Source organism: Danio rerio, chromosome 24 (genome assembly GCF_049306965.1).
Source record: "Danio rerio strain Tuebingen ecotype United States chromosome 24, GRCz12tu, whole genome shotgun sequence".
Classification (NCBI taxonomy): Eukaryota; Metazoa; Chordata; class Actinopteri; order Cypriniformes; family Danionidae; genus Danio; species Danio rerio.
Window position 1 is genome coordinate 41565620 of NC_133199.1, and position 23975 is coordinate 41589594.

The 23975-nt window shown below is 39.0% G+C and overlaps 1 protein-coding gene across 7 annotated transcripts; it reads left to right on the plus strand.

Annotated features, from left to right (window-relative positions):
• Positions 1 to 76: 76 nt before the first annotated feature.
• ccdc78 (coiled-coil domain containing 78) lies at positions 77 to 22282 on the plus strand. Of its 7 annotated transcripts, none has more exons than XM_001919778.8 (15): positions 228 to 721; positions 1259 to 1417; positions 1834 to 1965; positions 2076 to 2162; positions 5633 to 5965; positions 8727 to 8768; positions 9521 to 9603; positions 11722 to 11800; positions 11884 to 12009; positions 14013 to 14200; positions 16734 to 16908; positions 17003 to 17031; positions 18543 to 18612; positions 19164 to 19264; positions 19343 to 22282. In XM_001919778.8, exons 2-15 carry the CDS (start codon positions 1346 to 1348, stop codon positions 19467 to 19469), a joined length of 1644 nt encoding a protein of 547 aa, XP_001919813.4. In that variant the 5' UTR covers positions 228 to 721; positions 1259 to 1345; the 3' UTR covers positions 19470 to 22282. The 7 variants fall into 7 exon arrangements, 6 of the variants coding, with proteins under 6 accessions (XP_009295911.2, XP_073797210.1, XP_001919813.4 ...); XM_073941108.1 differs by having other exon boundaries at positions 238 to 646; XM_073941109.1 differs by lacking the exon at positions 8727 to 8768 and having other exon boundaries at positions 224 to 721.
• The last annotated feature ends 1693 nt before the right edge of the window (positions 22283 to 23975 follow it).

The window sequence follows — 23975 nt, forward strand, 5'->3', positions numbered from 1 at the left end:
TGAATTTCAATAGGTCAACATCTCTTGAAGCACAATGTCCAAATGGTTTATTCATTTTATGTATGACATGTAATGTGTTTTTAGTAACTTAAATTCAGTAAATCGCGAAAACCATTACAAAGGCGTACAGATCTTGTTGTTTGTAGGTAATCATGAAGTAATCGTCAAAGTCGGTGTCCCACACAGCCTCGAAATTAGCCAGCACTGATTGGCCAGCTTTCCCGCCTGTTACGATTTGAACTACAAACCGGTAACGGTCGAATAACTTCTTCAGGAGATCCAGTATTTTCGCTCTCAAGTTCTCTGAGACTGAACGGCAGCGGTCGTGGTCGTATTTTATCCCTTTAAATTCTTCTCTGACCAGTTCTTCACATTTCTCCCTAACCAGAAAAGGCTGGAATTTGTGCAAATGTTCCAGTTCATAATTATCCGGAACAGCTTGTTCGTCGCAAGACTCCGGTTGTCCTCCGGTGTCAGCCTCCGTGTTTCTGGTAAAATGATCCGTATCGGGAATCTTTGAACGGGACATATCTGCAAACCTTTGAATATTAAATGAATAACTTTATTCATTGACTAGTTAGGTTGTTTGTGAAAATACGATTAAATCTCACCTGACGCGAATAACGGTCGTCGCGCGTGTGCAGAAGTAGGCGAGGATCGGATTTTCAAAAATGACCAAGTATGATTGAAGCGTTTGGCGATAGTGATTCCGATTCTTTTAGTGAGTCGATTCTTTTGAACATGGTTTCACTTTCGTTTAAGTTTTCAACTTCAAGTTGGCTACGGTTTATGTCAAATAAGAGGTTCATTTACAGCACAATTTCAGTTAAAACTTTGACGCTGCTGGGTTTTAGTTTTCAATATTGACTTATTAGTGAATCTTATTGCACAAAAGTACTAGCAATTTATTATTTATGATTAATATTATGGTGCATAATATGCAACCAAAACGCAAGTAGTAGGCCTAGCAGAGAAGCTCATGATCAATATTTTTGTTTTATATTTTTAATTATATAAATGTATAATAATTCAACAACAACAACAAAAAATATATACTTTGTTTAAAAAAATGTCCAGTTATTGTCACTATCTATTTATTTTTTAAATCAAATTTGATGTAACTTATTTTACTTTCATGGTGAATATTGATTAGCACGTCTAATTACTTAGCAATTATTTCCGATTTGTCTGATCTGATCGAATCTGGGATTTATGCCTGAGATGGAGCTCTCGGTCACAGTTTGCTTTTCTCTGACAGTGAGGCTTAACAGTATTATGAACAGCCATGGAGACTCGTGTTCATGGAAACTAGACATAACACTTCTGCGTCTGACAGCTGCACAACATGGAGGACTCGAGCAAACAGAGCTCAATTAACCAACTTCACGAGCAAATTCGCTTGTTGACTGACGAAAATGTAAGATAATTTCTTGTTTTGGTGAAGGGATTAATGCTTGTACTTTTACTTAACTTTACTTATATTATACTTAATCGTTGATTTTTTTTTATATAGCCAGCCTATTAAGGTTATTAGTAAAGTTATTTAGGTTTGATTTGCATTAAAATGTTAATGTATAATTGACATATGTGTTTGTGTATTGTCAAAATAGCTAAAAAAGATTTCTTGAGCAACAATTTATCATATTACAATATTGTTTTTTAACAAATTAACATTTAAATCATAATATTTCATAATATAGATGTTATTTATGCCTTTCTGATCAAATTAACACTGTCATGGCATAAATGTTTAATTCTTAGGTTGAAACATATGCATCAGTTTATAACATACTCAGTGTTGTGTTCATAGTGTTAACACTGATTTCCACACAGGTACAGCTGCATGAGCGAAATAAACTGCTGGTTAGTAAGCTTGACTCGGCCCAAAACAAACTGGGTCAACAAGCTGCCTCAAAGAGTGACTTGTCAGTCAAGCTGGTCCAGTGTGAGGAAGACAAAATGAAGGTACTGTAGGTGCTAAAACCAGATTAGAAATATGCCATCAACCTGTTGTTTGCATATTAAAATCCTCCACACGTTAGCTGATATCATTTCTTATTTTCTGTGTGTTTCAGATCTCAAAAGACCTTGTGGATGTGCAGATTGAGGCCAATAAAATGAGAGAGCAGTACGAAGCTGAGATCTTTGAATTAAAAAACATGGTAAACACACGCTTATGATCACTTAAAGGGGTAGTTCACCCAAAACTGAACATTTTGTCATAATGTTTTATCTCCCTTTACTTGTTTTAAACCTGTTTGACTTTCTTTATACCCTGCACCTACTAGTATAAAAATATCAAAATTCTTATCTGGTAGGGCTGTACAAAATTGGACAAATCTGACATTGCGATATTTTGTTTTTCTGCGACATGACTATAATTTTACCAGGCAATTTAAACAGCTGTATTTTGGAACATTTCATTCATTCAGATAAATTGGAATGAAGTCTTTTTCTATGTGGTTAATAAATTATAATAAACTACAAGCAAATGAAATACAAAATAAAAATAAAATAAACAGTGCTTTGGGGTTTTCTGAAGAATCTAATAGTATTCAGGTACAGTAATTGATAAAATAACATGGTCATCATTGTATTTATTACTGAAAAATAATAATATCACTATCTTTAAATCTTTAATTTCTTTCTTCCTGGCGTTGTTCCCGCTGTTGCAGGACCCGCTCTTTGGCAAAGTTTTCTTCATTTGGTCCTGTCCAGGGCATCTTCTAGGGATCTGACGATCTTCAAGTCTTCCTTAGTTCTTTCCATCCATCGTTTCTTTAATCTACCCCATGGCTGGCCTCTGTCTGGAGTAATCAGTGGCGTAGCGCAAAATGCGGAGGCCCCCCTGCAGGGATTGCTGACGGGCCCCCTGATGGGGAATGCGTCATACGTCATTTTGCATATCACTGACGTCATCACGTTCTACCGCTTCTGTTTGTTGAACAGCCTATAATTAATAAAGGGGTAATTATAATTGCACTACACTTTATATAAACATGTTTATTTAACTAAATTTATTGCTATTTGAATACAGTATGTCATTATAGATGTGTAGTGAATGTGCAGTAATCTCTTATATGTAATAAACTCAGACAAGTTCAGAAACTGTCACAAAAATATCTGTGATTGTGAACAAGAAAAGAATAAACGGTCCAATTGTTAAAATAAAGTAAAAGCAGATCGGTTTGACTGTACAAGGGAAATACCTTCACACTGCCTGTGCTAAATCATTTGTCGTCGGTACGCAGAGGGGTGATCGGCTCTCGGGCTGCAGGTGGGAGAGGCTGCTGTAGAGGACTGACTGGGCCGCCTGTCAGTGCTGTGAGGCGGGGGAGGGGCCGGCGGCATCACACGCAGCTCGTTGAGAAGAGTAGGGACGGTACAGTATGGACAAATGACTGTCTAAAAAAATCCCCAATAACACACAAAAAAGTCGCTAGATTTGTCGCTAGGGGGGTCTGAAAAGTCGCTATATTTAGTGACAAAGTCGCTAAGTTGGCAACATTGGCGGCAAGCAATCAGAATGAAGTAGTCCACCGCTTGAGAGGTGTTCAGAGAACACAGACGTGTGAACTTTGGTTCCGACCACAGTTGTTCCCAAGAGTTTATTGAAAATCGCGACGACGCGGGGCCCCCTAATCACGCGGGGCCCCCCCGCGGTGCGTGCCCTGCGGGCCCGTCCGCTACGCCACTGGGAGTAATCCCCATTACTGTTCTTGCTACAGAGTTCAAATCACTTTGATTTATGTGTGTAACGGAGGCCAGCTAGTGTGTACTGTGCAGGTAAACCTCACTCCTCTGACCTCTAAAGGTGCTCTAGCGACGGACGCTAGAGGCCATGGTCTTTAGCCTCCTTAGTAGAGCACTCGACTCCCATGCGGATGGTTGCTGGTTAGATACCAGCTCGGAGCGGGTTTGGTGGCGTAGGACCGACGGGGTTACATTGGTGCCGTGACCCGGATGGGAGTGAGGTTTAGGGGGGTGAGTGTACCGGAGTCCAGCTAGTCTGTACTGTGCAGGTAAACCTCACTCCTCTGACCTCTAAAGGTGCTCTAGCGACAGACGCTAGAGGCTATGGTTTTTAGCCTCCTTAGTAGAGCACTCGACTCCCATGCGGAAGGTTGCCGGTTTGATACCAGCTTGGAGCGGGTTTGGTGGTGTAGGACCGACGGGGTTACATGTGCACATACTAGGGATGTCCCAATCAGGTTTTTTGCCCTTGAGTTCAAGTCATTTGATTTTGAGTATTTACCAATATCGAAACCTCATCCGATACTTCTATAAAACATAAAAAAGAATAACAAACAGAGCACTTCAGTGAGGTAGCTTGAACTATCCAGTACTAAATATCATCAATTCTACACCTCTTGCAATCTCAAGTTCACATATCTCACAGTTTCTATGACAATATTGTCATCATCAACTTTTTAATACTCTTAGTCCGCAGACATACTTACCTTTCCGCTTTAAGCTGCTTCCATGTTCTACTTTGCCGTTATTTAACCAATAGTGTCTCTAGCGTTGCTGCTTCTGTGTGAAGTCAAGAAAGAGGTCTAACTCTGCCACCGCACTATAGATGTGTTAAAAATAATGAGAATGTATGCATGTATATTTAAGTCCTGATCTGGAGGTAATGTCTAATTCCGATCAAGTCTGAAATCGCGTGATCGGGCCCGATTTCCGATCATGTGATCGATCTGGACATCCCTAGTCCATACTACCTTAGGCGCGATTCCGCCTTAATGGAGGCTCATCCCATTCACTTCTGTATGTCATTGCTCATAATATGCTCCCATCTTATGATACTTTGGCTCCAGCGGAGCATCTGCATCTCTATAGTGTTTCAGCCCTGTTCATGTGTGGTAGACGCGGACCAACATTCAGCGCCATACAGGGCTGCTTGAGTCAGTCCAACAATCTTTTGTCGCAAAGGACGCCAGTAACCTTTCGCCATTTCAGCTAAGCTGCATTCATTCTTGCTCAGACATCGAAGGTGATGCTTCCATCACTGCTGATGACTGAGCCCAGGTAATCCAAATTCTTTTGTCTTCTTCAGCTATTCGATGTCAACTGTGATGGTGGCATCCATTTGAGGATATTCGGTACGGCTTAATCCCTTTATTCATCAGGAGTCACCACAGCGGAAGGAACCGCCAACTTATCCAGCATATATTTTACACAGCGGATGCCCTTCCAGCTGCCACCCAGTACTGGGAAACATCCACACACACTCATTCACACACACACACACACACACACACACACACACACACACACACACACACACACACACTCTTATACTATGCCAGTTTAGTTTATTCAATTCAGCTATTGCACATGTGTTTGGACTGTGGGGGGAAACCCACACAAACATGGGGAGAAAATGCAAACTCCACACAGAAATGCCAACTGACTCAGTTGGGACTCAAACCATCAAACTTCTTGCTGTGAGGCGACAGTGCGCACCACTGAGCCACCATGTCACCCTCTTCATCTTTTAATCTTTAATAAATATTCTTAATTCTGCGATGTGACTATTGTGGATACACACATTGCTCAAATGATATATTGTGCAGCCCTAATATCTGCTGTATGAATGATTTTACCTTCACTGTCTTTCTCTCTCCAGGTTTTATGTCATGAAGGAACTGCCTCGTCTCTTCAGGCAGAACGTGATCGGCTCAGACAGGAAGTGTCCGCAGCATCGGCACGTTTAGAAATCTCTGAGCGAAATGAGCATGACCTGGCCGAAGAGTTCACAGTGGTAAAGAGGAACTTCCTGTCTCTGAGAGACGCTTATGAACGAGAACGAACACAGTCTGAAGAGCTTAGTTCCGAGCTGCTGGCCCTCGCGCACACACACGACACACTCCTGCAGGAGAGAGAACGCACACACAGACACACACTGGAGCTAGAGAGGGTTCGAACGCTGCTGAGCAGAGCATCACAGAACAGAGTCAAGGTGAGACACACACACACAATCACATGCATACACAAACACTCATACACCCACATGTAATTAGTAATCAACACAAACACATGCACACACTCACGTACACACATTCAGGCATGCAGAAACTCGCATGTATGCATATACAATCACACTAAAACATGCGGACACACTCACATGCACATACACACTCACATAAAATCACACTTACATGCGTTGTGTGCATTGCGTGCACACACAACCACAAAACACTCACATGCACACTCATGCACACACACTCTGATACGCACATATAATCAGCAATCAACACAAACACGTGCACACACACACACACACACTCACATGCCCACACACACTCACATACACAAACTCAGGCGTTCTCATACTTGCATGTATGCAGACACAGACATACGCACACACAATCACACAAAGGCACGCAGACTCACTACAGTACACACACACACACACACACTCTACATGCACACTGACACACACATATGTACATGCACACATTCTCTCACACACACGCTCACATGCACACACTCATATACACATACTTACATGCACACTGACACACACACGTACATGCACACATTCTCTCACACACACGCTCACATGCACACACTCATATACACATACTTACATGCACACTGACACACACACGTACATGCACACATTCTCTCACACACACGCTCACATGCACACACTCATATACACATACTTACATGCACACTGACACACACACGTACATGCACACATTCTCTCACACACACGCTCACATGCACACACTCATATACACATACTTACATGCACACTGACACACACACGTACATGCACACATTCTCTCACACACACGCTCACATGCACACACTCATATACACATACTTACATGCACACTGACACACACACGTACATGCACACATTCTCTCACACACACGCTCACATGCACACACTCATATACACATACTTACATGCACACTCACACACACATACGCACATGCACACATTCTCTCACACACACGCTCACATGCACACACTCATATACACATACTTACATGCACACTGACACACACATGTACATGCACACATTCTCTCACACACACACTCACATGCACACACTCATATACACATACTTACATGCGCACTCACACACACATACGCACATGCACACATTCTCTCACACACACACTCACATGCACACACTCATATACACATACTTACATGCACACTGACACACACACACGTACATGCACACATTCTCTCACATACGTACACTCACATGCACACACTCATATACACATACTTACATGCACACTGACACACACATGTACATGCACACATTCTCTGACACACACACTCACATGCACACACTCATATACACATACTTACATGCACACTGACACACACACACGTACATGCACACATTCTCTCACATACGTACACTCACATGCACACACTCATATACACATACTTACATGCACACTGACACACACATGTACATGCACACATTCTCTGACACACACACTCACATGCACACACTCATATACACATACTTACATGCACACTGACACACACACACGTACATGCACACATTCTCTCACATACGTACACTCACATGCACACACTCATATACACATACTTACATGCACACTGACACACACATGTACATGCACACATTCTCTCACACACACACTCACATGCACACACTCATATACACATACTCACATGCACACTGACACACACACGCTCACATGCACACACTCATATACACATACTTACATGCGCACTCACACACACACGCTCACATGCACACACTCATATACACATACTTACATGCACACTGACACACACACACCTGCATGCACACATTCTCTCACACACACGCTCACATGCACACACTCATATACACATACTCACATGCGCACTCACACACACATACGCACATGCACACATTCTCTCACACACACGCTCACATACACACACTCATATACACATACTCACATGCGCACTCACACACACATACGCACATGCACACATTCTCTCACACACACGCTCACATGCACACACTCATATACACATACTTACATGCACACTGACACACACACGTACATGCACACATTCTCTCACACACACGCTCACATGCACACTCTCATATACACATGCTTACATGCACACTGACACACACACGTACATGGAAACATTCTCTCACATACATGCACTCACATGCACACACTCATATACACATACTTACATGCGCACTCACATACACACACGCACATGCATACATTCTCTCACATACGTACACTCACATGCACACGCACACACACAAAATCACATGCGCACACATAATCACACAAACACTCACATGTACACACTCTCACATGCAACCTTCACACAAAAATACAACCAAATGTTTATGAGGTTCTGTCCCTGTCCGTGCAATATTTCTCATATCTTATCTTATTTTTTTCTACTTTTTTACTAACTTAAATGATATGGTCATTCTGACTGCATTCTAATTGGCTTCAGTCAAGGCTTTTCTACTTGTAAGACATGTTTTGTGCAAAGTGAGTAACAACTAATGTAATTTGTCATGACATTAAAACAACCATTATGATATTATCATAGGTAATAAATACATGTAGAAGTATGCATATCAATAACAACAGTGATGCTTTCCTTATCAAATCCCATTAATTAAAGTAGTAAACCAGTATAATTCCTAATAAACTTTTATATTTAAACACACTGATTTTGCTGTTTGTTTTAACAGCCAGAGGAGTTTGAACAGAGCAAGAGCACACTGGGGGAAAATGTAAGAATATCCTAAACTATAATTTGATTATGAGTGTATCAAATCAAAAGGATTTAAAGCAGCTTTACAGAAAATCATGCTAATATGCATATCTTACAGTAAAAGTGTTTTGTAGATCACTTAAAAATGAAAATATGCTGTTCAATTATTCATCCTCAGACTATTTAAGATGTTGGACACTTTCTGTCTTTAGTTGAACATTGCATTTTTAGCTAAAATTACCTTGGTTATTCGTTCATTTAACCATTTTCTTGTCGGCTTAGTCCCTTTATTAATCTGAGGTCGCCACAGCGGAACGAACCGCCAGCTTATCCAGCACATTTTTATGCAGCGGATGCCCTTCCAGCCACAACCCATCTATGGGAAACATCCATAAACACTCATTCACACACACACTCATACACTACGGACAATTTAGCTTACCCAATTCACCTGTACCGCATGTCTTTGAACTGTGGGGGAAACCGCAGCACCCAGAGAAAACCCACGCGAATGCAGGGAGAACATGCAAACTCCACACAGAAACGCCAACTGAGCCAAGGATCGAACCAGCGACCTTCTTGCTGTGAGGCAACAGCACTACCTACTGCGCCACTGCTTCGCCATTACCTTGGTTATTCATTTAAAAAAAGAAAAACATGGCTAATTAATGTGGTATAATATTTATAATAGGTTTTGTGTGCTTATCTATAATTTAATATGTTTCTGTATTGTAATGTTGTTTCACACAAGTGCGCTGTTTTTTATTGCAGGGAGTTCAGAATAAGCTGAGAGAGGAGCTAGAAAAACTCAGTAAGAGCTACGAGGAGCAGCAGCGACGGCTAGAGGACAAAGTGTGAGGCACATGATGATGTGTTTGATCTGCATCTCGAATACCAAACACCAGTGGGCGACATTAAGTTTGCAGAACGTTTCGTGATCACTGAAAACACATTGAAGTGTTCACCAAACAGTCATGCACTTGTTTTTTTCTTATCCGGTTTGCATAATATTTAATATTTATGTTTCATTAAAATATCCAGAAACGTCAAGAACAGTGACATTTTTCTGACTTAAGTACTTGCATTATCCCAAATGGTTCAAAGAATGCTCAAATTCTGAGAAATCATCAATTTTAACTGGTGAGAAGGAGTGTGTACTGTGTGTTGATGCTAATGATGTCACACAACCTTGATTTTGGGTTTGGCTTTCTAGAAAACATGGAAAAAGCTGCTTTTTTTTTTTTTTAATTGCAATTTTAGAACACAGAACTTACAAGGGCAATAACAACATTGTATTAACATCCAATCAAGTACAATTTAGGAAAAAAAATGTATTCAAAAACCAAAATTTAAGGCTTTAAAATAAATAACAGTTCTTTTTTGCTTTGGTATTTTATCGTGCATAGGTAATGACTTATTTCTATTTTAAAGTGAGTAAAATTAGTTTTTTTTCACTGCCTATTTACATTTATGAATACAAAATTTTTCCATATATAATAAGCAAATTAACAATATGCCACATTTTGAAGTCGACTGTATTCTCATAAAAAAAAACTTATTTTTCTTTGAATTACAAGGCAATATTCGTACTCTGCTTAACAAAAAAGAAAAGATCACACTAAAACAATTGTGTATAAATACATTCATAAAATAAATGAAAATAAATGAACAATGCTCTCTTCTTTATCATTACAGAAAGTATATTTTAAATCACTATCTTTACAGAATCTTGCAATTGCCAGTTTTGCAGGGTAAATACGATGAACAATTTTAAATGACACCTCTCTAATTTTATTCGTTATACAAAAACGTCTGGAAATCTTAAAAGTCTCGTTCCAGTTTACATCTTGAAATTGTGATCTCCAATACCCAATAGCTGAAGAAACATTGACAATCGATGCGGATAAAGATATAGTTTTAAAAGTGATTCACGGTGTTAAAGAATAGCATAGTTCACACCACAACGATAAAGATACAGAGGGACGATATCATTGGGATCAATTTCAGAATGATTATTCCCAGCTGTTGAACGATGAAACACTGGCTCGTGCTATTTAAAGATACAGACGACACTGTGAACAAACACTGATGTTAAGTATTTAAAAGGTCATTTAAAGATAAAGACTATCATGGAAACAATGTGTTTTACCATGGGAAATAATGATAAAAAAACGTATGGAAGTTATGAAAGTCATGCTGGCTTTCAAAAGAAATACAGGAATCCAGTGCTAGTTTCAGTGTTTTTGTGTTGAAATTGCTGGGAAACAGACGATTGCAAAATTGACTTATTGATTAGATTGATTACATGTCACTAACGCTAATCTAACACACTAACACTAACGCCATCTGAACACACTAATAGTGTGTTCAGATGGGGTAGCCTCACACTGAGGACACCTGCTGGTCACAAGGGGTGATGCCAAATTAAAAGCTTATTGTGTTTGGTGTGAACAGGTTTTTGCTTTATCTACCATGATTATAAGTGTTAAATACTTTACTCATCAACATGAGTCCTGTAGCATGATGAAGACAACTCCCATGATTTCACACTCAGTCATGGCATCAACAAAATACATCTTTGTTTGTTGCGAATACACGCCCTCTAGTGGAAAAAGTTGCACTGTGCCTTTCTCGAATGATATTCATCATGTCCAATAGTGACATGAAATCTGATCACACACACAGGAGATGCTTGTTAAAAGCATTTAGTTCAACCAAACGCCTGTGAAAGGATTGTCAGAAATGTGAAAGTAGAAGTACTGTGTAAATATCCATTAGCGCTTTTAGCTAACGCCACAATAGTGTCTGCTAAAGTTTGACCTGCTGAAACCAAACTCTGTGCACCTGCTATCAGGAGTGATGTGGTGGAGTGTTTATTTTCACGAGTGTGTTGTTCACCGGTTTAGTCATGTGACCAGGGCAGTGAAGGTCAGCTAATGTGTGTACGTGTGTGTGTTATCTTTCTCTCATAGAGTGGCCATGGGGAGGGAACAACAGGAGAATAAGAGAGCCATTCAAAACACCCGACTCCAGCTTTCCCAGCAGTCTACGGTGAGTGTGTTATCAGCCAGTTACACGGAAGATGACGTTTGTTGTGTGTTTCTGATTGCTGGTTTGTTCTTGTTTACACGCAGACACTGATTTTGTCTCAGCAGCAGCTGAAAGAGGCTGAAAATGAGGTTTCTAAACTGCAGAACCACCTGAAGGAGCTCAATAGAGAGTACAGGGCGCGACTCAAACACTATATTCAGGACATTACAGTACGTTTACATGCTAACAAACATTTAGGTGAATTAACGAGGACCTGTTATGAAAAAAATCACTTTTATACGTGGTTTAAACAGAGTTCTGTGGCAACAGTGTGTGAATATAACAAGTTTCTAGAGGTTAACATTTATAGATTTTTAGTTATCATACTTGATATGAACTGCAGAAACACTTTAATTTACATTCACCTTTTGTACGTGTCATCAGAGGAGGAAAACAACGCTCATTAGTGATAAACTCTCCCTCATTAGCATAGGACATATGTCTAGTTTTTGAATCTGCCACTATGCTGACACACATCTGTAGCTCCACCCACTTTTGAAAAGAGCAAAATCTTATTTGAATTTAAAGCATCGGTCATCAAAATAGCACAATTAGGATCAAAGCCTAAAAGGAGCAGTTGCACAAAGTTATAAAACATTATTGAAAGAAATTTTAAGCTGAAATTTCACAAACACGGCGAGGCAGTGGCGCAGTAGGTAGTGCTGTCGCCTCACAGCAAGAAGGTCACTGGGTCGCTGGTGCGAACCTTGACTCAGTTGGCGTTTCTGTGTGGAGTTTGCATGTTCTCCCTGCCTTCGCATGGGTTTCCTTCGGGTGCTCCGGTTTCCCCCACAGTCCAAAGACATGCGGTACAGGTGAATTGGGTAGGCTAAATTGTCCGTAGTGTGTGTGAGTGACTGTGTGTGTGGATGTTTCCCAGAGATGGGTTGCGGCTGGAAGGGCATCCGCTGCGTAAGAACTTACTGGATAAGTTGGTAGTTCATTCCGCTGTGGTGACCCCGGATTAGTAAAGGGACTAAGCCGACAAGAAAATGAATGAATGATTTCACAAACACACTATAGGGGCATCAAAGACTTATTTTACTTCCTGTAAAAAGGGGCATAATAGGACCCCTTTAAAGGTATAGTTCACCCAAAAAAATCATAAATCTGCCATATTTACTCATCTTTCACTTGTTTAGATTAAGGCTATTTTTGACTTTCTTCTTTCAAATGCAAAATAATATACACTTACCGGCCACTTTATTGGGTACACCTGTCTAACTGCTTGTTAACACAAATTTCTAATCAGCCAATCACATGGCTGCAACTCAGTGCATTTAGGCTTGTAGACATGGTCAAGACGATATGCTGCAGTTCAAACCGAGCATCAAAAATGAGGAAGAAAGGTGATTTAAGTGACTTTGAATGTGGCATGGTTGTTGGTGCCAGACAGGCTGGTCTGAGTATTTCAGAAACTGCTGATCTACTGGGTCTTTCATGCACAACCATGTCTAGGGTTTACAGAGAATGGCCTGAATAAGAGAAAGTATCCAGAGAGCGGCAGTTTTGTGGGCGCAAATGCCATGTTGATGTCAAAAGAGAACGGCCAGACTGGTTTCAGCTGATAGAAAGGCAACAGTAACTCAAATAAGCACTCGTCACAACCGAGACATGCAGAAGAGCATCACTGAACACTCAACACGTCCAACCTTGAGGCGGATGGGCTACAGCAGCAGAAGACCACACCAGCTGCCACTCCTGTCAGCTAAGAACAGGAAACTGAGGCTGCAATTCACACAGGCTCACCAAAACTGAACAATAGAAGGTTGGAGAAATGTTGCCTGCTCTGATGAGTCTCCATTTCTGCTGCAAAATTCAGATGGTCGGGTCAGAATTTGGCATCTCTGAGGAATATTTCCAGTTCCTTGTTGAATCTATACCATGAAGGATGAAAGCAGTTCTAAAGGCAAAAAGGGGGTCCAACCCAGTACTAGCAAGGTGTACCTAATAAATTGCAATAAAGTTTGCAATACCTTCTGTTTTTATACTCGTCAAACTACATTTAATTTTCATTATTTAAATGAATTAGTTTTTATTTCAATATGTTTTAAATTGTCATTTAGGCCTGAAATCCAACACAGAATTTTCAGACTCAATACTGTGTCACTTTGATCATTCATAAATCATTAATGTGGTGTTTTATGATGTTGTGTGGTTTGTGGTGCTGTAGGAGTGTGTATCAGCAGCCGGCAATGTTGATTTAGGACAGAAGTTGAAGGGATTTGTTGAATCCATGCTGGAGGAGATGAAAACATCATACCGCTCCAGAGAAGAGCAGCTCACCAAAGCTGTCAGGACGTACCGCAAACGCATACAGGGGCTAAGCAATTCACATCAACAGCTACTCATTGCTTACAGGTGCATGAACAGTCACACACTGCTCTTAATACAAACTATTTACTCTTTACATGGTTTTAATGGTGCACAGAAAGTCTACTTAAATTGTGTAATTTACAGTTGAAGTTATTACAATTACAGTTTAAGACAGAAAGTCTTATTTGTTTTATTTCGGGTAGAATAAAAGCGTTTTTTAATTTTTTAAAAATCTTTTTAAGGTCATGATTATTAGCCTCCTTATCTGTATTTTTTCGATAGTCCACAGAACAAACCACTGTTACACAATGACTTGCCTAATTACCCTAACTTTACCCAAATAACCTAATTAAGCATTTAACTGTCCCTTTAAGCTGAATTCTAGTATCTTGAAAAATATCTAGTAAAATATTATGTACTGTCTTTATGACAAAGACAAAAGAAATCAGTTATTAGAAATGAATTTTTATATGCAGAGTTTAGTTCCAGCTCTGCTTCAACACACCTATCAGTTGTTATCAAACAACCCTGAAGCACTCAATTAGTTTGATCTGGAGTGTTTAATTAGGGTTGAACTAAACTGTGCAGAGCAGCGGCCCTCCAGGAACTGACTTTGGCACCTGTGCACTAAATGAAGATGGAACATTGTTTCTGGCATAATTTATTATTTTATTTTCATTAACATTATTTGAAAAATTAAAGTAAATACTTTGAATTTGATATGCTTTGTATGTATATAAAATCACTTTTGTAAATGTAATTACTCATATTGTTAGTCTATGTACTTTTTACAACACAGGCTCATTCTGAAAACATACCGCGGACATTTCTGGAGGCCGCGAATTATGTAGCCAGAGGTATGTATGGCTGCAATTCATTTTTTTAAGCGAACGCTACAGGGTGGTATGACGCCGTTCCTATTGGCGCCCACCGGCTGACTGCTTGCCTCCATGTGGAGGGCTTTCTCGCTGCAACCAGTTTGTCCAGTTTGCACGTCGTGTACTTCGGCGGACTTGAGACACAGAGAGGAGTTGATCACGACCATAACGACAACCGGGTTCAAATCTGGGGAAGAGCGGTTCCAGAAATCAGGTAAGACAAAAACAGAATCCAAAAAAAAAAATGAACGAGTGAATAACAGGGTGAGAATGTGGTGAAATCTGAAAATGTGGTAAAAATCAGAAGAGGGCTTTTCTTTTTCTGGACGGCTTTTGTAAACCGGCGGCTGGGTTTAGACAAGTAAGCGGGCAGACGGGCCAATCGGTAAAATTGGTTGGGTTTAGGGAAGGAGGAGGGTGGGTCAGTCGATTGGCCGGTCACCCAGTCAATCATTCAGTCATTCAGTCGGTCAACAACGGCCTCTGGTGGGTTAACTTGATATCAGCGCGGGCGCGAACGGCACTCACGGGAGACAATTGAAAAGCGAAAACGTGCACACAGCGGCATCTCGCGGATTCGCGAAAACAAAACCTGCAAAAATACGTACCTCCCGGGACGTATTTCACAGTCTCCAGAAATGTCCACGGGACTACGTTTTCAGAATGAGCCTGGGTTGACGTTTTATTAATAAGTGCTTTGTTTTTAAGATACAAAAATAATGATCTGCTTTTTATCAAGCTTATCAGCTGTTGGCTATCCTAAAAGCCACTAAATAATACATTAATAATAGATAACATCATTCATTCATTTATTTCGGCTTAGTCCATTTATTCATCAGGGGTCGCCACAGCGGAACGAACTGCCAACTTATCCAGCATATGTTTTACACAGCGGATGCCCTTTCAAGCGAACCCTGCACTGGGAAACACCCACACACTCTCACATGCACACACATACTCTACGGCCAATTTAGTTTATTCAATTTTCCTGTACTGCATGTGTTTGGACTGGGGAAACTCACACGAACACGGGGAGAGCATGCAAACTCCACACAGAAATGCCAACTGGCCCAGCCGGGACTCGAACCAGCAACCTTCTTGCTGTTAGGCGACAGTGCTAACCACTGAGCCAACATGTCCCCCTCTAGATAACCTATCATGTAAAAATTCAACATACCACATGATTAATCAAAGAACTGTTCTGGACTACAGATGTAAGTGTTTGGATGGTGAATCAAGTTTATTTTGTTTTTATCTACCATTCTTTTTCTAAATCAGGACAAAACCTGCTACTAGACCTTAGTTTGAAATGTATCTGCATTTTAGTTGAAGTGATAGTTCGCCCAAAAATGAACATTTATTCACTATTTACTCTGCCTCAAGTGGTTTCAAACCTGTAACTATCGACTTCCATAGTAGGAAAATGCATACTATGGATATCATTTGAAAGGGTGAATAAATTAACAGATTTAAAATTTTGGTGTGAACTATCCATTTGATTTAAGTTTGCTTCATTTAAATATTAAAAAATAATCCTATTATTAGTTTTAGTTGATGAATAACCCTAAAATTAAATCCAGGATTAGTTTGTTCAGGTTTTTCTGGGAACATTTTTAGTCATTTCAGCCCTTTGCAAAAAGCAAAACTCCCACACACACTAGATCTGATTTGCTCTGATAAGTAGTATCTGTGTGTTCCAGAATGCAACGTGAGCAGATCCTGGCACTCCCTGAACACGCTTTAGATGCCGGACCCCCTGAGGCCCAGTTCAGTCCCGCGGGGCCCGAACTGAGTGGTGAAACCGAGAGAGAGATACATAGACTGAGAGAGGACAAAGCCCGCCTGGAGAGCCAACTGAAACTGGCTCGAGAACAGGTGTGTGTGTGTGTGTGTGTGTGTGTGTGTGTGTGTGTGTGTGTATTATTTAATGGATTTGTTCTGTGATTTCATCATGTGCTTGGCATTTCAGATGGCTGTGTTGTCAGAGTCTTCTCAGAAGTGAGTAAAACACTGGAAATGTATTGTAAATGCTGCACTATATACATATATAAAAATACAAGAGGTAACCTGAAGATGCAGAAATACAGTAGTCAACAGTGAATCAAAAAAGAGGTTTTCAGAGTTGCTCTAAGACAAAAATGGATGTTGTTGAATAGTTGTAGGTTAACTTTGGTGAAAGGTTTTGATCCTCTCTACACTACCTGACAAAAGTCTTGTTGCCTATCCAAGTTTTAGGAACAACAGATAATAACTTGACTTCTAGTTGATCATTTGGTATCAGAAGTGGCTTATATGAAACGCAAAGGCCTCTAGATTTCACTTATTTTACCACAATAAAATATGATCATGCTTTGATTATTAATGATTTCATTAGGACAGTAAGGTCTGAGTTTGTTTAAACAAAAGTCTCATCACTGAACAGAAATAATGTCCAGTATAGAATATAAAGTCCTGCTGCAGTGGAGACAGAATGAATATTGTGTCTGACTCCATCATGAGCTTGGAGGACTGCATCCATACATCTCTGACATGACTCAAATTACTGATTAATAAAGTCATCTGGAACGGCAAAGAAAGCGTTCCTGCAGGACTCCCAGAGTTCATCAAGACTCTTTGGTTTCATCTTCAACGCCTCCTCCTTCATCTTACCCCAGACATGCTCAATAATGTTAATGTCTGGTGACTGGCCTATCCAATCCTGGAGCAGCTTGATCTTCTCTGCTTTCAGGAACTTTGATGTGGAGGCTGAAGTATGAGGAGCAGCGCTATCCTGCTGTAGAATTTGCCCTCTCCTGTGGTTTGTAATGTAATGGGCAGCACAGATGTCTTGATATTTCAGGCTGTTGATGTTGTCATCCACTCTGCAGATCTCTAGCACGCCCCCATACTGAATGTAACCCCAAACCATGATTTTTCCTTCACCAAACTTGACTGATTTCTGTGAGAATCTTGGCTCCATGCGGGTTCCTGTAGGTCTTCTGCAGTATTTGTGATGATTGGGATGCAGCTCAACAGATGATTCATCAGAATAATGTACCTTCTGCCACTTTTCCAAATGATTAACTTGAAGTCAAGTCATTATTTGTTGCTCCTACAACTGGGATCTATGACAGGACCTTTGTCAGGTAGTGTACATGTTGACTACTGTATATATAATAAAAAAAATTTAAATAGTATGTTTAAAAAAAAAGGAAAAATTAAAATTTCAAACAAATATAATAAAAAAAATTAATAACAACCATTCTAAATAGATGATGGATGGATGGATGGATGGATGGATGGATGGATGGATGGATGGATGGATGGATGGATAGATAGATAGATAGATAGATAGATAGATAGATAGATAGATAGATAGATAGATAGATAGATAGATAGATAGATAGATAGATAGATAGATAGATAGATAGATAGATAGATAGATAGATAGATGTGAGTGTAGTAGAATTAGTGAAATGTACTGTTTGTCTGTTTATTTAATGGATTTTGGTTTTTGAAAAATTGTGTAGGACTGAATTAACCCAAGAAGCCTGGGCAGATGTTAAAAGGCAGATCAGAGAAATAACAAACTCCACTCAGGTAACCAACACAAGCTGTTTAGATGTTAGCATATGGTCCGCTGATGCTAAACAGATATATTCCTAACACTGACCACTAACATGCCCTAGTTTTCTGATTGAAATGGGTGGTTATTGACTAATATGAATCACTTTTAAGTCCCATTCCCAGCCTTAAAGGGGACCTATTATGTCACTTTTTTAACAGATGTAAAATAACTATCTGATGTCCCTAGAGTGTGTGTCAAGTCAAGGGACATCACTAGTGGGTGGGACTTTCCCCCTGATGACATGTACTTAGTGGGAATGTCAATCAAAATGTTTCTGCAGACTGTTTTTATCAAGTGTGATAAAAAAGGTTAATTGAACTATTCTTTTACTTTTAGGAGCTGGTTATATTTACACACTGTAGCCACACAACTGTGCTTAAACCCCTTATAAAAGTGATTTTTACATTATAGGTCCCCTTCAAACCATATTCAGTAGCACTCTTATGATCAAACATTATCCAAGTATAAAACCATGACAACAGCTGCATTCCTCACCATGATAAACACTGTAACATTCCTCTAGGACGCTCAAGAGAAAGAGAGGATTCAACTTTTAACCAGAGCTACGGTTGCAGAGGAGCAGCTGTGTGAGCTGAAGGAGTATGTGGACAATCACCTGGGCAGGTATTTGAACATCTACCTGTGATATTAGGAAACCGTTTAATAGGTGATGTAATCTTCAGATGTGGCCTCTACCTGCAGGTATAAACTGGAGATAATACGGCTGCGGAGGCTGCTGACATCACAGGAGGGAAGGTCAAATAGTGCAAGAGTTAATAATCCACGCCCACTCCACCAGACGCTCAAACACAGCAGCAATGAAATATGATGTTGCAGTTTATAAGCTCCACCCATTCCACTAGTATTTAAATGTAGCTTCAGTCACACACACACACACTCCAGTAGTCAGCGGTAATGACGTATAGTGTAACAGTCCATAAGCCCCGCCCACTTTTCAAATCACTCAAAACAGCAGTTGTGAAACATATAGTGCAGCACTCCATAAGCTCCGCCCTCTTTATTAGTAAATGAGTCACGCCCACTACACTAGTCAGCAGAAATTAAATATAGCGTTGCAATGCATAAGCCCCGCCCACTTTACCAGTATTTAAATAAAAACTCAATGTCACCCACTCCACTAGTCAGCAGGAATGAAATAGTGCATAAGCCCCGCCCACTTTTCTAGTCACTCATGACAGCAGTTTTAAATACAGTGCAGGAATCCATAAGCCCCGCCCACTTCACTAGTGTTTAATTGTAGCTTGAGTCACCCACTCCACTAGTCATCAGAAATTAAAAAGTGTTGCAGTGCATGAGCCCCGCCTACTCCACTACATAATCAGTCACACCCACTACTCTAATCAACAGGAAATAAAGTATAATGTAAGTCCATAAGCCCCACCCACTTTACTAGTAATAATAGTTATGAAAGTACTGCAGTAGTTCTAAAGCTCCGCCCTCTCCACTAGTAAATAATGAGGCACGCCCACTACACTAGTCAGCAGGAATGAAATAGTGTTGCAATGCAGAAGCTCCGCCCATATCACTAGAAGATAAATACACCTTGAGTCACACCCACTCCACTAGTCAGCAGTATAGTGAAACAGTCCATAAGCTCCGCCCACTTTTACAGTCACTCAAGACTATTGAATATAGTGCAGCAGTCCATAAGCTCCACCCTCTTCACTAGTAAACGAGGCACGCCCACTGCAGTAGTCAGCAGGAATGAAATGTAGTGTTGCATTGCATAAACCCTACCCACTCCACTAGAAGATAAATGTAGCTTGATACACAACCACTCCACTAGTTAGTAGGAATAAAGTCAAGTATAATAGTCCATAAGCCCCGCCCACTTTTCCAGTCACCCATGACAGCAGTTTTGAATATACTGCAGCAGTTCATAAGCTCCGCTCTCTCCACTTGTAAATTCAGTCACGCCTACTACACTAGTCAGCAGGAATGAAATATAGTGCAAGTCCATAATCTCCACCCACTCCACTAGTATTTAAATATTGCTTAAGTCACACGTACTCCAAAAATCAGCCAAAATGACTCTATAAGCCCCGCCCACCTTTTCAGTCACTCATGACAGCAGTTTTGAATAGTGCAGCTGTCCTTAAGCTCCACCCACTCCTCTAGTAAATAATGAGTCATGCCTACTACACTAGTCAGCAGGAATGAAATCTGCATAAGCCCCGCCTTTTCAGTTACTCAATACAGCAGTTATGGAAAGTACAATGCAGATGTTCATAAGCCCCGCCCACTCCACAAATCAGTCATAACATCGGCTTCTAAAATATAGTACAGAAGCCCCGCCCACTGTCAATCAGTCAACAACATTTATAAGTGTATTACTCAAGCTCCGCCTTCTCTACAAATCAATCAACCAAGGATATAAACAACTGAGACTGCTAATGTGACATTTGTGAAGCTGGGCTGGCAGAAACATGACTCAAGTCTCAGGTTCAGCTCAGAGTTAAAAACCATAATGGAGTGTAATGAGCTTTTTACGTCTAATTAAAACAGCATTAGTTAATCAATGAGTGTGTTTACGTGTACAATCTTACAGCAGATAATATGATGTGCAATTTTATAAGTGGTCTAAGCAAAATCTTTATCAAGTGGATTGTTTTGCCTGTTAAAATGTCATTTTTTAGCACAGAAACACCTTTAGCATAAGTTTAATTGCAGTTGTTTATTGATTTCAATGTTTGAAACCGTGTTTTTTGCACATGTAATCACTCAATGCTGTAATTTGCATTTTTTTGTGCATTTTTTTTCTTACTCTTAATCTTAAACTCAATATATTTTACTGTAAGTAGCCTAGTAATTTGGATTTTCACCTAATTGCTTATTCAGATTCATTAGTTTTTCCCCATTAAATAATTGTGTGAATTGTATTTAAGTGTTCTAAATACAACAGGGTGGTTAGTATAAGGTGTGTGCGCTTGTGGTGTGTGCGCTTGTGGTGTGTGTGCGAGACTGAATTTGCTCTTCCTTCCTGAGAAACTATGCGTGGAATGTTTGTAAAGCTTATGTCAATTTTTACGGGCTGCGAGAATGAAAGGCTGCTGACAATTAATTGTCTGACGGGTTAAGATAATTTCATTACAGAGCATGTAGTTCACACACATGCTGATCCCAGAGAAACACACAGCGCTGAGTGACACACACGTTATTTGCGCACATAAATAAATCAGTAAATCAATTGCAGCATTTGCAGGAGCTCATCCTGTTAATGCTTTTCACACTCTGTTTGCAGGTTTAGTAGCTTATGAAAATGTTTTAGTTTTTAAATAATAATATAAATTGGTAAATATTAAACATATCTTGTGCTTTAATATATAATCAGTTCAATTCATCTTTTTTTCTATGGCGCTTTAACAATGTAGATTGTGTCAAAGCAGCTTGACATAGAAGTTCTAATAAATGTAAACTGTGTCGGTCCAGATTTCAGAGTTGAAGTTTAGTCTTGATTAGTTCAGTGTGGTTTAATTTTCACTCCAAACACTGAAGAGCAAAAGCATCGATATATTTTTTTTGTACTTTTATTGCTGTGTTTGCATGTATATTAGCTTATGAAGTTTTAGTTTGTGAAGTCCTGAATCTATATTGGTAAATATTAAAACATTTATTCATTCATTTTCTTTTCGGCTTAGTCCCTTTATTAATCTGGGGTTGCCACAGTGGAATAAACCCCCAACTTATCCAGCATTTGTTTTACGAAGCGAATGCCCTTCCAGCTGCAACTAGGCATGGGACGATAACCGTTTTCAAGGTATACCGCGGTTTGGAAAAGTCAAGGTTTTAAAACCGTCAAACTTTTCTTCTAAACTGTTATAAGGTATGATGATTTTTTGTTTGTTTGTTTTTTAGGACAGCAGTATCTTCAGCAGAAAAAAAAAATGTAAAGATGCTGTTTAAATTGTAAAAACATCTGTTTTGGAATCAAATAAGAACAGCAGAAGTCAAAAATTCATTTAGCCTGACATGTTTACTCTTCCAAAATATTTTAAATGTTTCTCTGAATATTTTAGTATTTTTTCACCCAGACATTTTAAAATAACATATTTTAGAGCAGTAATTATAATATTGAAAACCATGACATTTTTATCCAAGGTTATCAAATCATCAGAATCTTATATCGGCTCATGCCTAGCTGCAACCAAACACTGGGAAACACCCATACACTCCCATTCACACACGTACACTATGGACAATTTAGCTTATCCAATTAATCTATAGCGCATGTGTTTGGACTGTGGGGGAAACCGGAGCACCCGGAGGAAACCCACACTAATACAGGGAGAACATGCAAACTCCACACGGAAACGCCAACTGACCCAGCTGAGGCTCGAATCAGCAACCTTCTTGTTGTGAGGCGACAGCACTACCTACTGCGCCACCACGTCGCCCTCTATATATATATATATATATATTTTATTTTTAAATATTAATAAAAATAATCAAATAAAAGTATAAATACTTGTCACTTTAAAAATATATAGAATGTGTTTGAAAAATGTAAGAGAAAAAAAAGCAAAATCATAATGAAACCAGTCATTTAAAAAAATGAAAACCATTAATAAGGTTAATTTAACCATAAATAAATATTAATTTATATATTTTTATATTTTTTTAGTATCACAAGTTTTAAAAATTTCTCAAAAAGTAATTTAGAAATAAATATTTATTATTAATATATAATAAATATTTTCATATAAATAAATAAAACAATTCTTATTAATGTAAAATATATATTTAAAAACACAAAGATTCAGACACATAAAGTAACAAATTGCTACAAAAAGAACCTTATTCTTATTTTTTGATGTATTTTTATTAATATTTTACAGTTTTAATGCATTGTAACAATATATATATATATATATATATATATATATATATATATATATATATATATATATATATATATATATATATATATATAGTCACCTTAGAATTAGGTTCTATCTGACATTTTTGTCAAAATTGAGTTGTTGACATTCTTATAAAAGAACATCCCATAATGTAAATAGGTTGTCATTTAATAAGTTGTTTACATTTGAAGACTTTTTATTTAAAAAAGACTAATGTTACACACATACTGTTTGCTATGAAACGCAAAAACTTTGAAGCTCAATATCTCAAAATCATTCAGAACGCAGATAGTACCTTATAATTCTAAGGTGATGACATATATATACATATATATATATATATATATATATATATATATATATATATATATATATATATATGTGTGTGTGTGTGTGTGTGTGTGTGTAGAATATATAAACACACAAACATACTGTAGTTGTAAATTAAAAAACAT